Source organism: Scyliorhinus canicula, chromosome 14, assembly GCF_902713615.1.
Source record: "Scyliorhinus canicula chromosome 14, sScyCan1.1, whole genome shotgun sequence".
NCBI lineage: Eukaryota > Metazoa > Chordata > Chondrichthyes > Carcharhiniformes > Scyliorhinidae > Scyliorhinus > Scyliorhinus canicula.
Window position 1 is genome coordinate 8,082,146 of NC_052159.1, and position 17,640 is coordinate 8,099,785.

Below are 17,640 nucleotides of genomic sequence, written 5' to 3' on the forward strand. Positions count from 1 at the left end.
TCCTCCCACAGTCCAGAGATGTGCAGGTTAGGTGGATTGGCCATGATGAACAGCCCCTTAGTGGCCAGAGATGTGCAGGTCAGATTACAGGGTTATGGGTATAGGATGGAGTGGATCGGTGCAGGCTCAATGGGCCGAATAGCCTCCCTCTGTACTGTTGGAATTCATAGAATTTACAGTGCAGAAGGAGGCCATTTGGCCCATCGAGTTTGCACCGGCCCTTGGAGATCGCACCCTACTTAAGCCCACACCTCCACCCTATTACCATAACCCGGTAACCCCACCTAACCTTTTTTTTACACTAAGGGGCAATTTAGCATGGCCGATCCACCTAACCTGCACATCTTTGGACTGTGGGAGGAAACCGGAGCACCCGGAGGAAACACACGCACACACGGGGAGGACGTGCAGAAGCCACACAAAGTGAGGCCGGAATTAATCCCGGGACCCTGGCATCATGAGGCAGCAGTGCTAAACACTGCGCCACCGTGCTGCCTGTAATTCTGTGATTATCTAAAGAAGGTTATACTTGCCATTAAGGGAGCGCAACGAAGGTTCACCAGAATAATCAGCAGAATAATCCCTGGGAACGCAGGATTGTCGTGTGAGGAGAGGTCGCGGAAACTGTGTTTCAAAGAAGAGGTGATCTAATTGAAGCTTACAAATTCTTACAGGGTTTGACAGGGTAATTTACCCTGGCTGGTGAGTCTAGACCCAGGGGACACATTTAGGACTGAGATGGGGAGGAATGTTTTCACTCAGAGGGCGGTGAATCTTTGGAATTCAATACCCTGGGTGCTGTGAAGGTTCAGTCAATGAGCATATTCAAGACTGAAATCAATATAGATTTCTAAATATTAAAGATATCAAGGGATAAGTGGATAGTGCAGGAAAATGGCGCCGAGGTAGAAGATCAACCATAATCTCATTGAATAACGGGGAGGTTAGATGGGCTGAATGGCCTACTCCTTTACTGATGTTGCTCCACTTCGCCAATTTTTTTCAAAGGAGGATAAAAACATGTGTTAAAATATCGAACAAGCAAACTTTCAGAAACTTGCTCATCAATGCTACCTGTGTGAGAGAATGTGTGTATGCATGTGTGTGTGCGTGTGAGCACGCACGAGTTACTGTTATTTACAACATAAAGATCAACAAGTTACATTTATTCAGTACCTTCATTTGATTCCACAATTGGTCCAAACCTCAAACTCCCACAGCATTATTCTTAAAGTGCACTCACCACTGTTCTGAACCAGTGCGAACACAACAAGATTCAACAGACGATCTGAATGGACAGTTAATCTCTGCTTGCTGTGCTTTAGGGAGGGACTGGTCAGAGGACGAGGAGAATCCTTATAGTATTGTTGAATCTTTAACATTCACCTCAATGGGGAGATGGGACCTCAGTTTAGTGCCACATCCAAAAGGTGACATCTCCGTCAATGCAACACCTCCTTAATATAGCAACAAAGTATCAACCTGGATGATGTACTCAAGGCCTGGACTGGGACTTGAACCCCCAGCCTCCTAACCGAGCCAAGAGGTGTGCCAACAAGTCATTAATTCAGAACAGTGCTGAGTGGTTACAGATTTTAGCCTGAAGATAAATGAGACTCACTTTGCAAAGTCACCACCAAAGTATCAGATTTCGCATTGAGCGAAAATCTGTGTTTAAATTAATAACTTCATCACTTGGATTTAGGTTTAAATTTAGCCACGTCCTGGGGCTGAACAACCTTGGAATGATATTTGTCCCTGAGCTGTACTGCCGACCACACTGAGACCGCCTCTCTCTGTAACCTCGTCCGGCCCAGCCCTACCTGAGCTCATCCACTGCTGAAACCCTCACCCATGCCTTTGTTAGTTCCAGACTTGCCCATTCCAATACACTCCTGGCCAGGCTCCCATCTTTCACCCTCCATAGCCTCCAGCTCATCCCAAACTCTGCTGCCTGTTACCCCAAAGTCACATTCACGCATCACGTCCCTGGGCTCACTGACCTACATTGGCTCCCAGTCAAGCACCACCTCAGTTATAAAATCCTTATTCTGGTTTTTAAATCTGGCCTCGGCCCTCCCTATCTCTGTAATCTCCTCCAGCCCTACAACCCTTTGAGATTCGGGTGCTCCTCCAGTTCTGGCCTACAGAGTACGCCCGAATTCCATCAGTCCACAATTGGTGGTTATGCCTCCAGTTGTCTGGGCCCAAAGCCCTAAACTCTGGAATTAAACCTCACCAATTTTTCATCTATCTTTCCTCTTTTACTATGCTTCTTAAAGCACAACTCTTTGACCAGAAATTGAGTTTTTACCTTCCCTAAAACCTCCTAATGTGACTCTACGTCAAAATTGGTTTGATAACCGGACATATAAATTCTCTTGGGACACTTTTCTAGGTGCTACGTAAATGCAAGTTGTTGTCTGATGGAATGAGCTGCATTTTGGGAGATGGAGCTAAGGTGGGTAAATGGACTTAACGTGCAAACTCCTGACTCCTCTTTGTTGTTCTGCATGAGGCCCACAGCAAACGCATGCCCCTAATACATCGTGGCTTTCACACATTGCAGTCCGTGAGAACTCACTGTGCACCAATTAGTTGTCATGTCTTTGCATCGCAACACTGACTATGCACCAGTAAGGGACTTAATTGGCTGCCTTAGAACTCCACTAAGGCTGTGAAAAGTGTTATATAAGTGCACAGTGGTTAGCACTGTTGCTTCACAGCTCCAGGATCTCAGTTTCGATCCCCGGCTTGGGTCACTGTCTGTGTGGAGTCTGCCTGTTCTCCCCGTGTCTGCGTGGGTTTCCTCCAGGTGCTCCGGTTTCCTCCCACAGTCCAAAGATGTGCAGGTTAGGTGGATTGGCCATGCTAAATTGCCCTTAGTGTCTAAAAATGTTAGGTGGGGTTATGGGGATAGGGTGGAGGGGTGGACTTAAGCGGGGTGCTCTTTTCAAGTGCCAGTGCAGACTCGATGGGCCGAATGGCCCCCTTCTGCACTGTGAATTCTATAATCTGTCTCTTTCTTTACTCAATTTATTGATAATTAACAAGAGGTTGCGTGAATACAATTTTGTACAATATTGGTCAAACCAGGGAGTGACTCATCAGGTGGGATTTTGTGGTCAGTTGTAGGGAAATGATTGAAGTGTGTTATCATTAAGGTTTGGCAATTTAGGAAACCTGGGCTGACTTTGCTTTGTTTGCAAACCTTACGAAAGCCATACTTAAGGTTGGAGACACACGGCCAGTTGACTGCGGATCCGGAGCAGATTTTATGTTTTTTTGAGTTTACACACGAGATTCGGAAGATCACCTAATGAGTTTGAGCTGGTAGACAAGAGATTCCGCACACCGAGTGTGAAGTTAACCCTGGGCTTAAGAGGCGAGGCAAGATGTGCAGAAGTTAAGAGTCGCTTACCCAGAGCGAGGAAGGAGAAGACCCACTGTAGAACAACAAATGTCTGCACTCGACGATGCAATGGTATCCTTAATGGGGCAAAATCGATGTTCATCTTGACACGCCAAGGGGTTTATTTCAATGCACAGGATCCAAGAAAGAAATCTGTGAGACTGAGTCGGGTACAAAGTCTTCTTGAAAATAGTGTACTTTAAACAAGGCTTGTTACATGTTGCAAAAGAGCCACAGGCGATAGCGCATTTTTATTGTTATGTGGAGGGGGTGGGGTGGTGCCAAAAGTTAACAGAGTTTGTCTTACCTTCAGAGGTCAAATGTCACTTGACAGCCAATGGAAAGGTTTATGGTCATTCTGATGGGTGCATTTAAACAAAATATTATTCACTCTTGGGGTGTGGACGTTGCTGGCTAGGCCAGCATTTATTGCCCATCCTTAAATGCCCCATGAGAAGGTGATGGTGAGCCACCTGCTTGAACTGCTGCAGTCCATGTGGTGTAGGTACACCCACTGTGCTGTTCGGGAGGGAGTTCCAGGATTTTGACCCAGCGACAGTGAAGGAAAACAAAGAAACAAACAAACAAAATTACAGCACAGGAACAGGCCCTTCGGCCCTCCCAGCCTGTGCCGATCCAGATCCTTTATCTAAACCTGTTGCCTATTTTCCAAGGATCTACTTCCCTCTGTTCCCCGCCCGTTCATATATCTGTCTAGATGCATCTTAAATGATGCTATCGTGCCCGCCTCTACCACCTCCGCTGGCAAAGCGTACCAGGCACCCACCACCCTCTGCGTAAAAAACTTTCCACGCCCATCTCCCTTAAACTTTCCCCCTCTCACCTTGAAATCGTGACTCCTTGTAATTGACACCCCCACTCTTGGAAAAAGCGTGTTGCTATCCACCCTGTCCATACCTCTCATAATTTTGTAGACCTCAATCAGGTCCCCCCTCAACCTCCATCTTTCCAACGAAAACAATCCTAATCTACTCAACCTTTCTTCATAGCTAGCACCCTCCATACCAGGCAACATCCTGGTGAACCTCCTCTGCACCCTCTCTAAAGCATCCACATCCTTCTGGTAATGTGGCGACCAGAACTGCACGCAGTATTCCAAATGTGGCCTAACCAAAGTCCTATACAACTGTAACATGACCTGCTGACTCTTGTACTCAATACCCCGTCCGATGAAGGCAAGCATGCTGTATGCCTTCTTGACCACTCTATCAACCTGCGTTGCCACCTTCAGGGTACAATGGACCTGAACTCCCAGATCTCTCTGTACATCAATTTTCCCCAGGACTCTTCCATTGACCATATAGTCTGCTCTTGAATTTGATCTTCCAAAATGCATCACCTCGCATTTGACTGGATTGAACTCCATCTGCCATTTCTCTGCCCAACTCTCCAATCTATCTATATTTTGCTGTACTCTCTGACAGTCCTCCTCGCTATCTGCAATTCCACCAATCTTAGTATCATCTGCAAACTTGCTAATCAGACCACCTATACCTTCGTCCAGATCATTTATGTATATCACAAACAACAGTGGTCCGAGCACTGATCCCTGTGGAACACCATTAGTCACCTTTCTCCATTTTGAGACACTCCCTTCCACCACTACTCTCTGTCTCCTGTTGCCCAGCCAGTTCTTTATCCATCTAGCTAGTACATCCTGAACCCCATACAACTTCACTTTTTCCATCAACCTGCCATGGGAAACTTTATCAAACACCTTACTGAAGTCCATGTATATGACATCTACAGCCCTTCCCTCATCAATTAACTTTGTCACTTCCTCAAAAAATTCTATTAGGTTTGTAAGACATGACCTACCCTGCACAAAACCATGCTGCCTATCGCTGATAAGTCTATTTTCTTCCAAATGTGAATAGATCCTATTCCTCAGTATCTTCTCCAACAGTTTTCCTACCACTGACATCAAGCTCACAGGTCTATAATTCATTGGATTATCCCTGCTACTCTTCTTAAACAAAGGGACAATATTAGCAATTCTCCAGTCCTCCGGGACCTCACCCGTGCTCAAAGATGCTGCAAAGATATCTGTTAAGGCCCCAGCTATTTCGTCCCTCGATTCCCTCAGTAACCTGGGATAGATCCCATCCGGACCTGGGGACTTGTCCACCTTAATGCCTTTTAGAATACCCAAATCTTCCCCCTTCCGTATGATGGCTTGACTTAGAGTATTTAAACATCCATCCCTAACCTCAACATCCGTCATGTCCCTCTCCTTGGTGAATACCGATGCAAAGTACTCATTCAGAATCTCACCCATTTCCTCTGACTCCACGCATAAATTCCCTCTTTTGTCTTTGAGTGGACCAATCCTTTCTCTAGTTACCCTCTTGCTCCTTATATACGAATAAAAGGCTTTGGGATTTTCCTTAACCCTGTTAGCCAAAGATATTTCATGACCCCTTTTCGCCCTCTTTATTGCGCTTTTGAGATTTGTCCTACTTTCCCGATATTCCTCCAAAGCTTGATCAGTTTTAAGTCGCCTAGATCTTATGTATGCTTTCTTTTTCATCTTAGCTAGCCTCACAATTCCACCCGTCATCCATGGTTCCCTAATCTTGCCATTTCTATCCCTCATTTTCACAGGGACATGTCTGTCCTGCACTCTAATCAACCTTTCCTTAAAAGGCTCCCACATTTCAAATGTGGATTTACCCATAAACAGCTGCTCCCAATCCACATTCCCGAGCTCCTGCCGAATTTTGTTATACTTGGCCTTGCCCCAGTTTAGCACTCTTCCTTTAGGACCACTCTCGTCTTTGTCCATGAGTATTCTAAAATTGACGGAACTGTGATCGCTATTCCCAAAGTAGTCACCGACTGAAATTTCAACCACCTGGCCGGGATCATTCCCCAATACCAGGTCCAATATGGCCGATATATTTCCGAGTCAGGATGGTTCGTGGCTTGGAGGAGAATGTGCAGGTGGTGGTGCTCCCATTTATTTGCTGCCCTTGTCCTCCTAGATGGTGAAGGTTGCGTACCTAAAAGGTATTTTCAAAGGAGTCTTGGTGAGTTGCTGCAGTGCATCTTGTAGAGGGTACATGCTGCTACTGTACATTGGTGGTGGAGGGAGTGAATATTTAAGGTGGTGGATGGGGTGCTGTAATTGAAGGGTAAGAGATTGATCACAACAGAAGATATTAACAAAGCATTTAGGGATTTTTATGCTGAATCATATAGGACGGCCCAGTCTACGGATGCATTGGCACTTATAGAATGTTCCTTCTCTTCCCTTAAGCTTCCCATAATCTTGGAGGACCAAACGTTTTCCTAAATGCTGTGGCCTTTAGGGAGCACCTAACCTGGCAAGATCCCTGGGCCAGATGGTTTTGGGTGTGGGTTTTACGTGGAATTTAAGGACTTGCTAATAGATCCGTTGACTGAAAGTATAATCATTCATTTGAGGCAGGTGTGCTGATGCTCCGAGATGCAAATAGCTCTTTAATTTTGAAGGCCGGCAAGAATCCAGAGGAGGTGGCATCCTATAGGCCGATCTCGCTTCTCACTATCAATTTGAAACTGTTATCTAAAGTCTTGACTCGGCGCTTGGAGGGAATTCTCCTATTGATCATCCCTGGTGATCAGACTGGGTTTATAAATGGCCGGAACATTTATAACAATGTTAGATTATCAAATGTTATTCCGGTCTTTCAAAAATGGCTTGGTTAGCGATTTCCTTGGACGTGGAGAAATCTTTTGACCGGGCGGAATGAAATTACTTGTTTCATTCGGTGCGGAGGGGCTGTCTCAGAGTCCCCTGACAGCAGTGCTCACCAATGGTTATAGATCTGAGAATTTTAGTCTCCAGTGAGGGACTAAGCAGGGGATCCCCTTCCCCCATTTATTGTCTGGAATAGACATAGAGTGCCTGGCGGAGACAATTAGACAGGATCCTTCGATTTGTGGGTTAGACAGTGGGGGAAAGCAGCGCAAGATCACGCTGACGATATGCTGCTGTTTGTATCTAAACCGGATGTCTCGGTTCCCACTTTTGTCGATGTGGCGGAGAGAATTCGCATTTTCTCCTGTTACAAAATGAATTTTACAAAACCAGTGGCTGGGTTGAGAGGAAGACCACCACCGTTTTGCTATCTTCCTATTTAGAGGTCCCCCGCGGGGTTCACCTGCCTGGCTGTTATAATCACCCCTTTCTTTAAGCAATTGTATGAAGTTCATTTCCCCCAGTTGATTGCATCTATTAGGTGGGACCTGACCCATTGGCCCACCCTGATGATATCATGGCTGGCCAAGGTCGTGTTGATGAAGGTGAATGTGTTGCCTCGGTTACTCTATCCTTTGCAGTTACTGCCAATCTTGTTCTCTGCCAGGGCCCTAAAATAGACTAGCGGGTCAATTAGTTTGTTTATATGGGACAAAAAGAAACCTCGCTTGAGGTTGGCTAAATTGCAGTTCCCAGGCTCCAAGTGGGGACCGGAGGTGTCGAACATTAAAATGTGTCGATTAGCCTCTCACCTGAGGATTATAAGGTTCATACCTCTCCATTCACCTGAGGAACGAGCAGTGCTCCGAAAGCTCGTGTTTGAAACAAACCTGTTGGACTTTAACCTGGTGTTGGAAGACTTCTTACTGTGCTCACCCCAGTCCAACGCCGGCATCTCCACATCGAGGTTTATAAGAGACTGGGTCAGAGAGGCCTCTCCTCCATTTGGCTCGATATTGAAGTGGGTCAGTTGGTGTATCCTTCACAGGCCTGTTGCGTCTGCTAAGTGTGAGAATCCTGTAACTATCAACACTCTTAGAGCATTGAGGATGGGCGGTCAGTTAGAAGGGCTCTCCCATTCAGGGCAACCTGGATTTCCCATCAGGTGTTATCGACCATGCATTTCATACTTGGAGAGATATGTTCAGTGGCGCCTACTTGTCATCCTTTGAGCAGCTATGCCAACAATTTGATACCCCAAGACACTTTTTTTTAACCACCTGTAACTTAGATCCTTAATAAGACAACCATACATCTTGATGTTTCAATCGCCCCGGTGAAAAAAATCCTGCCTTCTGTGGAACTGAAACAGTTAATTAGCAAGTTTTATGACACTTTGTGTTCTAGAGCCTGGCGGTCTTGGGAAAGAGACCTGGCAGTTAACATTGGTGAGGAGACATGGGGTAGTATATGGGAATATGCCAATAGAATTTTGGAATGTAATAGAATGAAGGAGACTCGGTTCAAAATTTTGCGCCGTTTGCATATTGCACTGAACTTTTCACACAGGTTTGATCCAGCTATATTCTGGTGTGTTGAAACTGCTTGGCAGTCGAGGGTGACTACATACACCGCGTATGGTCCTGCGTCAAAATTCAACCCTATTGGCCCTAGAATTTAATCCTTTATTCCTATTTCTTGCTTTTCCAGACAGAAGGATTACTGATGTTAATGAAAAAAAGGCTTTATAGTAGCCTAACTTTTGCTGCATGAGAAAATGTCCTTTAGTCCTGGATTCAGGACATATTTCCTTCAATTCAAAATTGCCACAAAAAAATTATGGCTTGTATCCCATGGAACTCTTGACTTCTGTACTCAGTTCTAAATCTGATACATTCCGAAAAACGTGGGACCCTCACCCAATGCCTCAGTCAACATGAATTACAACAAGTGGTTGAACCTGTGACCTTAGTCTCTGGGCGGAATCGTACCAGAATTTGGCAAAGTGTCAGGTTCAGACTGAAAACGGGCATGTAGCTCTCCAATTGCACAGGCTGGTTTGCTCTCCAGGTCTTGAGCCTCTTTAACTTAGGCGGGGCGGAGCCTAATCGAACTAGCACCCAGCTCCAGAGAGACCGGGGCACCATCTTTAAAGGGTGCCCCAATCAGAACTGAAACTGAACAGCCCCCAGCCCCCGCCACAGATATATTGGAGCCCACCCCCCCCCCGCCCTCCGATGTCCCCAGACAATCATCGATGATGATTATCCCCTAACACCACCATGGAATTATCCCCCCCACTCCGAACCCACTTCCCACCCACCCCCAATGCCTGCAAGTCCCCCCCCTTACAGCCCGCTCTCCCCACAGACCACAAAACCTGGCACTGCCAACCTGTGCCAGGGGGCAGTTGAAAAAATGAAATGAAAATCGCTTGTTCTCACAAGTAGGCTTCAAATGAAGTTACTTTGAAAAGCCCCTAGTCGCCAGATTCCTGCCCCTGTTCGGGGAGGCTGGTACGGGAATTGAACCGTGCTGCTGGCCTGCCTTGGTCTGCTTTAAAAGCCAGCAATTTAGCCCTGTGCTAAACCAGCCCCTTGTAATTTCACGGGCACGTTACCCCCCCCCCCCCCCCCCCCCCCCCCCGGGAACTATACTTACCTTTCTGCTCCTGGAGGCAATCCTCAATTGTTTCTCATTTTACCAAATTGATGTGACGTCACGTCAGCGAGGGATGAATATTTAGGGCGGAGGCCTGTTAATCAGGTTAGAATTTACTAAAATGTATTGAGATGAGGTTTCTGCCTTTGTGGGTGTGAACCTCGTGACATCGCCGGCGAGGGTGGGGGTGAAATCAGATTCTCTCCGGAATTCTCCGCCCATGTCGCTGTTATCGCTACCCCCGCTCTCTCAGCTGTGGTTCAGTTGGTCGGGTAACAAGGGGAGTGCTACATTGTCCGAGGCGCCGTTTTCAGATAATTCAAGGGTAGACATAAAAGTTTCAATCGCACTATTTTGAGAATTATCATTCGTTGTCCAGCCCAACAATCTAGTTCCCTGAAAAACAGAGGACTTGGTAGTGATCTGTGGGGACTTGCTGTGTGCAAATGAGCCACCACATTTCCGACATATAACACTTTCATAAGAACACAAGGAGCAGGGCATTCGGCCCTTTGAGCCTTTGATAAGGTCATGCCTGATCTGATTGTGGTCTCAACTCCACTTTCCTGTCTGTCCCCCATAACCCTCGATACCCTTGCCTAATAAAACCCTGTCTAACTCGGCCGTGAATATACTCACTGACCCACAACCAGCACTGCTCTCTGGGGAGGAGAATTCCAAACACTAACGACGCTCAAATAGAGGGGATTCCTCCTCATCTCCGTCTTAAAGAGGAGACCCCTCATTTTTAAAGAATGGGTGGGATTTTCCAGCCCTTCCCGGCGGTGGGACCGTCCAGTCCCGCCGAAGACGACTACCAGCGACAGGTTCTCCGGTGGTGGGATGGCTAAGCCATGCAAAACGCCCTGGACATCGGCGGGAGGGGAAGATTCCGTTAGCGGCTGACGCTGAGCCCTCTCCACCGCTGGCAAACCTGCCGGGGGAGTCCGGAACATCCTGCCCTATGGACGGACTTTTTCGGCCGACCACGGCAGTGGGATCTTCCGGTCCTGCTGATGGTGCACCCAACAGCCCCCCCCCCCCCCCCCCCAACCACCCTGGGGTTTCCTGGCAGCAAGGGGTACATTCAACATGAAGCATCATTGACAAGGGCGGGACTGAAAGATCACGCCACTGGCCAATAGTTGGCCGCCTCGGTCACCGTGAAACCTACGGCGGGTTGCGCGGAAAATCCTGCCCTAAATCTCTCAGTTGTAGTTTCCCCCACAAGAGCAAACATCCTCCTGGTGTCCACTCTGGCAGCTCCCCTCAGGAACATATGGGCCGGATTTACTAACACCCTGCCCGTGTGTTTAACGCTGGCAGAAGGGGGCCGTCCACAGGATCTTCGGAAGTTCCCGGTGATCGCACTGGAATTTCCCAGCGGCGTGAGCAGGCAGTAAATCCCGCCTTAAATGTTTCAACAAGATCACCTTTTATTCCTCTAAATCCAGCGGGTACGGGCGCGACCTGTTCATTGGCTGTAAAGTGCTTTGGGATGTCCTGAGCTCACGGAAGGTGCTCTCTTTCTTTTGGATTTGGCTGCAACTCCCACCTGGGCCATCGGAGGGAGCTAGTTATTTAATTTCCAAATTGGAACATTCCCCTGTGATCAGTTTATCTGATCCTGTAAACCTGGCTCATATTTGTGACTGACTCCGGAGCATTTCTATTGGTCGGTGTGAAATTGTTACGGCACTGGAAAACGAAGGAAACTGTGGTTTTAGGTAGCAGCTTGTTTATTTTAAGTAGTTCAGGAGAACATCAGACAATGATTCACTTCTACATCGATGAGAAGAGACGGAGGGCGGAATCTTACCATATTTTTCCAAAGTGTCAGTTCAGGTGAGAAAACTGGGAAGAATCCCACCAAATTCGAGGACGGGAAATCTCACCGTATGTTCAGCCTCTAACAAAAAATATTTTTCCACGAGTTTCGTGGCGGCTTCCCTCAGATTCACTTTGCCCCGGGAAAACGTCATCTCTGTAATCAGGAGGCAGCACGGTGGCGCAGTGGTTAGCACTGCAGCCTCACGGCGCCGAGGTCCCAGGTTCGATCCCGGCTCTGGGTCACTGTCGGTGTGGAGTTTGCACATTCTCCCGGTGTCTGCGTGGGTTTCACCCCCACAACCCAAAGATGTGCAGGGTAGGTGGATTGGCCACACTAAATTGCCCCTTAATTGGTAAGTATGAATTGGGCACTCTAAATTTCTTTTTTTTTAATTCTCTGTAATCAATGGGCCGTTCCTTTTAAACCCCTCCCCAGCACTTGCTCCAATCCCAGACTGGGGGAGGGTGGCTGCCAGGAAAACTGCCATGTTTCATGGAGGGAACCCTCACCAAATCTCTGGACGGAGTCGAGCAAAGACATGACACCCCCTACTCACCATCGGCCAGACGCCCATCAAGCAATGTCCCCCCCCCCCCCCCCCCCCCCCCCCCCCCCCCCCCCCCGCCGCCTGGGAGGTAGTGGCTGTGATAGTCAGTACCAGCTCCCTCCATAAGAGGGCAGGACAACGGTGGTGGAAGAAGATGAATGACCTTCTTCGTGCAGCCACAGTAAGTCCACCTCCTCATGTCTTCTTGTTGCAGCCATTAACATACCCGTCACACCTGCACAGTGATCATGGTGACAACCCCTCACCCTCCCCATGGCCCCCCCAGTAGATAATCTGCTGCTCATACCCCTGCTCCCACTCCCCTCCCGCACATGCCAGGCTACATCATCATCTGACCCGGCAGGACTCCGCTTACCCTCTCCCCATCTGTCTCATCGCAGGACAAACTCAAGCACAATCGGCGTGAGCGGGCACAGCCTGCCGGGGTCATACCCGAGCTGAGATGCCCAATGACCTTGAGCTGGCCAGCGAGGAGCAGGACCACACCTGTGCAGAGGGCGAGGTGGGGGCACCAGACAAAAGTGAGAACCCTCAACACCGTCAGCCATGGTGCAAGCCTCGTGTGAGTTAACCTTCTCCCATCAGTCTGCCCCTGTGGTGTGCTAATGCCATCTTGCTTCCCTTGCAGTGGATCAGCCCGGACCATCCTCGGGCCCTCTGGAGACCACAGACCAGAGCAGCTCCGAGGGAGACATCTCAGAGACAAACATCGAGGAAGTTTCCTCACTGTCACTCGCACCCTCCACCGGCGCAGGTACAGTTCGGTGGGAATACCGAGTAGGGAGATTTCTGGGTCTCTGACTGGTGAGCACTTCACAGCTGAAGATCCACAGCAAGAGGAGGAAGGAGTGTTCCCAGGGATCCAGCACTCTGGGAGATGCCGGGATCCAGGTCCCTGCTGAGGCCCTGGCCAATGACGTGCCCCTGGGACTGGTCATCCCAGAGCTGCTCGAACTGTAAAGGCAGAGTCACAGCATCAGGAAAGCATCCCTCTTCACACTGCAAGGCCGACTGGAGGAGTCCCATCGCCTTCTGAACGAGGAGATAGTGTCGGCTCCTACACAACAAGGCCAACACGGCGAGGACTGCGTCCATGTGGAGATCTCAGCGCAGGACGTGCTCTCCATGATGGAGATGTCCACTCCATGGATCAGCTCATGACCTTTTTGGCTGAGGATATGAGTTCTATGGTGCAGGCGCCAAACGGAATCTACAAGTGCTTTTTAAAAAGAGTTTAGGGTCTGCCTCCACCACCAACTCGGTCAGCAAATTCCAGACTTCCCACTACCCTCTGCGTAAAAAGAATTCTTCCTCACGTCACCTCTGCACCTTCTGCCACTTATCTTGAATCTTTGTCCCCTGGTTCCAGAATTCTACACCAAGGGAAACAATTTTATCCTGTCCACTATCTCTTCCCTTCAAATTGTTGTACTCCTCAATCAAGTCACCCCTCAGCCCTCTTTGTTTCAAACCCCAACCTATCAAATCCCTCCTCGTTTTCCAGCCCTGCCAACATTCTTGTGAACCTCCTCTGCACTCTCTCCAGAGCAATAACGTCCTTCCTGTAATGTGGTGAGCAGAGCTCCACACAATACTCCAGTTGTGGCCTCACCAGTGTTTTATACAATTCCAACATTATATCCTTCCTTTTATATTCTATACCTCTGCCAATGAAGGAGAGCATTCCAAATGCTTTCTTAACATCTTGTCTACTTGTACTGCTGCCTTTAGGGACCTGTGTACCAGTACGCCAAGATCTCTCACTTCATCCATCCCTCTTAGTATATTCCCATTTATTGTGTACTCTCTACAACTGTTTGACCTCCCCAAATGCATGACCTCACACTTCTCAGTGTTAATCTGCCACTTTATAGGCGGATGGGGGACCTATTTGTAGATGGGAAGTTTGCGAGCCTGTGGGAGCTGGAGGGGAGGTTCGGCCCACCCCCGGGGAACACCTTCAGATACATGTAGGTAAGGGCATTTGTTAGGCGGCAGGTGGCGGAGTTCCCACTGTTGCCGTCAAGAGGGGTTCAGGACAGGGTGCTCTCGGGGACATGGGTTGGAGAGAGGAGGATTTCAGCAACCTATCAAGTGATGCAGGAGGAGGAGGAGGCCTCGGTGGAAGAGCTGAAAGGTAAGTGGAAGGAGGAGTTAGGAGAGGAGATCGACGAGGGGACCTGGGCGGATGCCCTGGGGAGGGTGAATTCCTCCTCCTCTTGTGCGAGGCTCAGCTTAATACAATTTAAGGTACTGCATAGAGCGCACATGACCGGGGCAAGGCTGAGCCGGTTCTTTGGGAGTGAGGACAGGTGTGTCAGGTGTTCAGGGAGCCCAGCAAACCACACCCACATGTTCTGGGCGTGCCCTGCACTGGAGGGCATTTGGAGGGGCGTCGCGGAGACGTTGTCAAGGGTGGTTGGTTCCATGGTTGAGACGGGCTGGGGGCTCACAATATTTGGGGTATCGGACGAGCCGGGAGTGCAGGAGGTGGAAGAGTCTGGTATTCTGGCCTTTGCGTCCCTGGTAGATCGGCGTAGGATTCTTCTACAGTGGAAGGATGTGAGGCCCCTGGGTGTAGAATCCTGGGTCAACTATATAGCGGGGTTTATCAAACTGGAGAGGGTCAAGTTTGCCTTAAGGGGGTCGTGCAAGGGATCCTCCGGCGGTGGCAACAGTTTCTAGACTTCCTGGCGGAGCATTAGGTGATGGTCAGCAACAGCAGCAACCCGGGAGGGGGGGGGGCGGTGTTTTGGGTGGGCGGGCGGGTGAAGGTTTGTTTGTTTTTCTCTATTGGGCATGTATATACTTATTATTTGAGTATACGGGGGGGGGGGGGGGGGGGGGGGGGGGTATTGTTCTTATTTCTTTCTGTTCTTGTTGGTGAAAATCTGTGAAAACCTGAATAAAAATTATTTAAGAAAATAAATCTGTCACTTTATTGCTCACTCCCCCAATCCATCTATATCATTTTGGAGATCATGGACTGGATTCTCTGATTTTGTGGGTATATCTGGAGGCAGTATCTGGTCTTATGACCAAAAAGCCGGCGCCGCCCCCACACCAATGCTCCGCCCAGTGGGGGGAGGGGCTAGCAGCCGCGCCACGTAAAGCCGCCAGCTTTACCTGCCGATACGGACGCAGAGTAGCCGGGTCCGTGGCCGCGCATGCACACAGCGGCGGCCTGTAGCGGCCGCGCCATACTACATGGACCAGGTGTGCCAGGTAATGCCCCCCTGTAACACCCCTCGCCACTCCCGGACCACCCACTCACCAGTCCCCCCCCCCCCAGCCACTGCCGTAGCCCTTCTTGGCAGCAGAATGGCTTCGCCCACCCCCCCCCCCGTTCCCAACTGAGGAGGGGGTAGCATCCGAAAAACCGCTCCCGATTTCAGCGTAAAAATGAATTATCCAATCAATCGCCGAACTCAGTTTCGCCGTCAGCAAATTGGAGCATTACGCCCCATAGCTATCCTCCACACTGTCCCCCACTCAGACAATGTATCATCTGCAAATTTCCCAATCATTCACCCCCTGTTCACGTTCAAATTGTTAATACATAACACAAACAGTAAGGATCCCCACATTGAGCCCTGCGGGACACCACTTCAAACAACTTTCCATTTGCAAGGACAGCCATCAACTATTACCTTTTGTTTCCTGTTACTATGCCAACTTTTTATCCAGTTTGCCATATTGCCCTGAATCCCATGGGCTTTTTCTCTTTTGACCAATCTGCCATGTGGGACCTTGTCAAACGCCTTGCTAAAATCCATGTACACCACATCCACTGCACTCCCTTCATCTACCCTTCGTGCCACTTCCCCAATGAATTCAGCCAATACAAATCCTTCGCCATGACATTCCACGGCACCATGATCTGCCAACCCCGTGCACACTCAGTGCTTCAATCCCGTGGAGTGTGAGAATGGCAGTGCCACGTCTCTCTCACCTCCCACACCGATGTTCCAGGAAAGCTGCACTGCTGCTGGTATGGGCCTCCCAGCAGCAGCCCTCCCAACCCTCAACCACAGGAGGTTCACTGCCCCCTGCAGCCCCCCAGCACCAATGCTCAGGCCTCTCATGTCTGCCAGTCTACTCTAGAGATGTGGGACACCCTCTGGGGGTTGTGTCACAGGGCTTCTCCTGACTGTTCGAAGATGTGCAGGTTAGGTGGACTGGCCATGATAAATTGCCCTTGGTGACCAAAAAAGGTTAGGAGGGGTTATTGGGTTATGGGGATAGGGGGGAAATGAGGGCTTAAGTGGGTCGGTGCAGACTCAATGGGCTGAATGGTCTCCTTCTACACTGTATGTTCTATGTTCTATGACTGGTCCACGCACCTGAACCTCACCTTGAGCAGTCCAATTGCCTGCTTGACCAGCGCACGCATTGCTGCATGAGCCTTATTTTACCGGGTTTCAGGGGGTGGATGGGGACTCTGCGCTGGCGTCACCTGCCACCTCTTGAATGTGTACCCTCTGCCCCTGAGGAGCCATTCCTCTAGCTGCTGCTCTCCCTCAAACAGCCACTGGGATCTGCGAGTGTTGCAAGATGTAACTATCATGAATCCTCCCTTGGAAACGGACACACACCTGCATGATGCACATTGCGTGGTACAGTCTGTACTCTGCTATAATGAATAATTGAAGGAAGAGGCTATTTGATTCAATCAGCCAATTGCTGGAATTTAAGAATCTGCGGCCTCCACTCACCAATTTACGATAATCAGTTGACCTCATAACATGACTCATTTACACTCGCCAGAAGCGTTCATGTAGAAACCTGCTCTCTGTAAACAAAAGGAATATGTTCAAACCCTGCACTTTTTCTGAATGGCACAGGGAGCTTCCAATATAGCTCCCCAATGCTTTCTCTATGACACCACAGTGGCCAATCAGAGTCAACTTGCCAACCAATCAGCACTCTTTTCTCCTGTAGTGTAAATTGTTGTGGTCATTTGAAATTTGGCATTCTTGCATTTGTCCTGAAGGTGAGGGGAGGCAGTGGTGCTGTCACTGGACTAGTAATCCAGAGACCGAGGATAATGCTCAGGGACCCGGGTTCGAATCCCACCATGGCAGATGGTGAAATTTGAATTCAATAAAAATCTGGAATTAGAACTCTAAAGATGACCGTTAACCATTGTCGAATGTTGTAAAAACCCATCTGGGTCACGAATGTCCTTTAGGGAAGGAAATCTGTCTTCCTTACAAGACCCACATCCACAGCAGTGTGTTTGAGTCTCAAATGCCCTCAGGGGTGGGCAATAACTTCTGGCCCAACCAGCGACGCCCACATCCCATGAACAAATTCAGATTCGCTGCTATTTTGCAGAACAGTAACTTCCACGACGCAGGTAGGTTTAGTGATCCAACATGATCCTACAGATGGCAAGTCATTCAAAGCATGTCCTTCCTCGCACAAAGTCGCACACATTCCCAGTGTCCCCATTGCTTGTTCCC

The 17,640-nt window shown here is 49.0% G+C and overlaps 1 protein-coding gene across 1 annotated transcript in view; it reads right to left on the bottom strand.

The window, feature by feature from the left end:
* Nucleotides 1-3,643, bottom strand: part of mogat2 (monoacylglycerol O-acyltransferase 2) — a 49,816-nt gene extending 46,173 nt beyond the window's left edge. Inside the window, exon 1 of the mRNA XM_038819134.1 lies at nt 3,422-3,643. Within this exon, the coding sequence (XP_038675062.1) occupies nt 3,422-3,515 (94 nt within the window). The 5' untranslated portion in view covers nt 3,516-3,643. The remainder of the gene's footprint in view (nt 1-3,421) is intronic.
* Between the last annotated feature and the right edge of the window lie 13,997 nt (nt 3,644-17,640).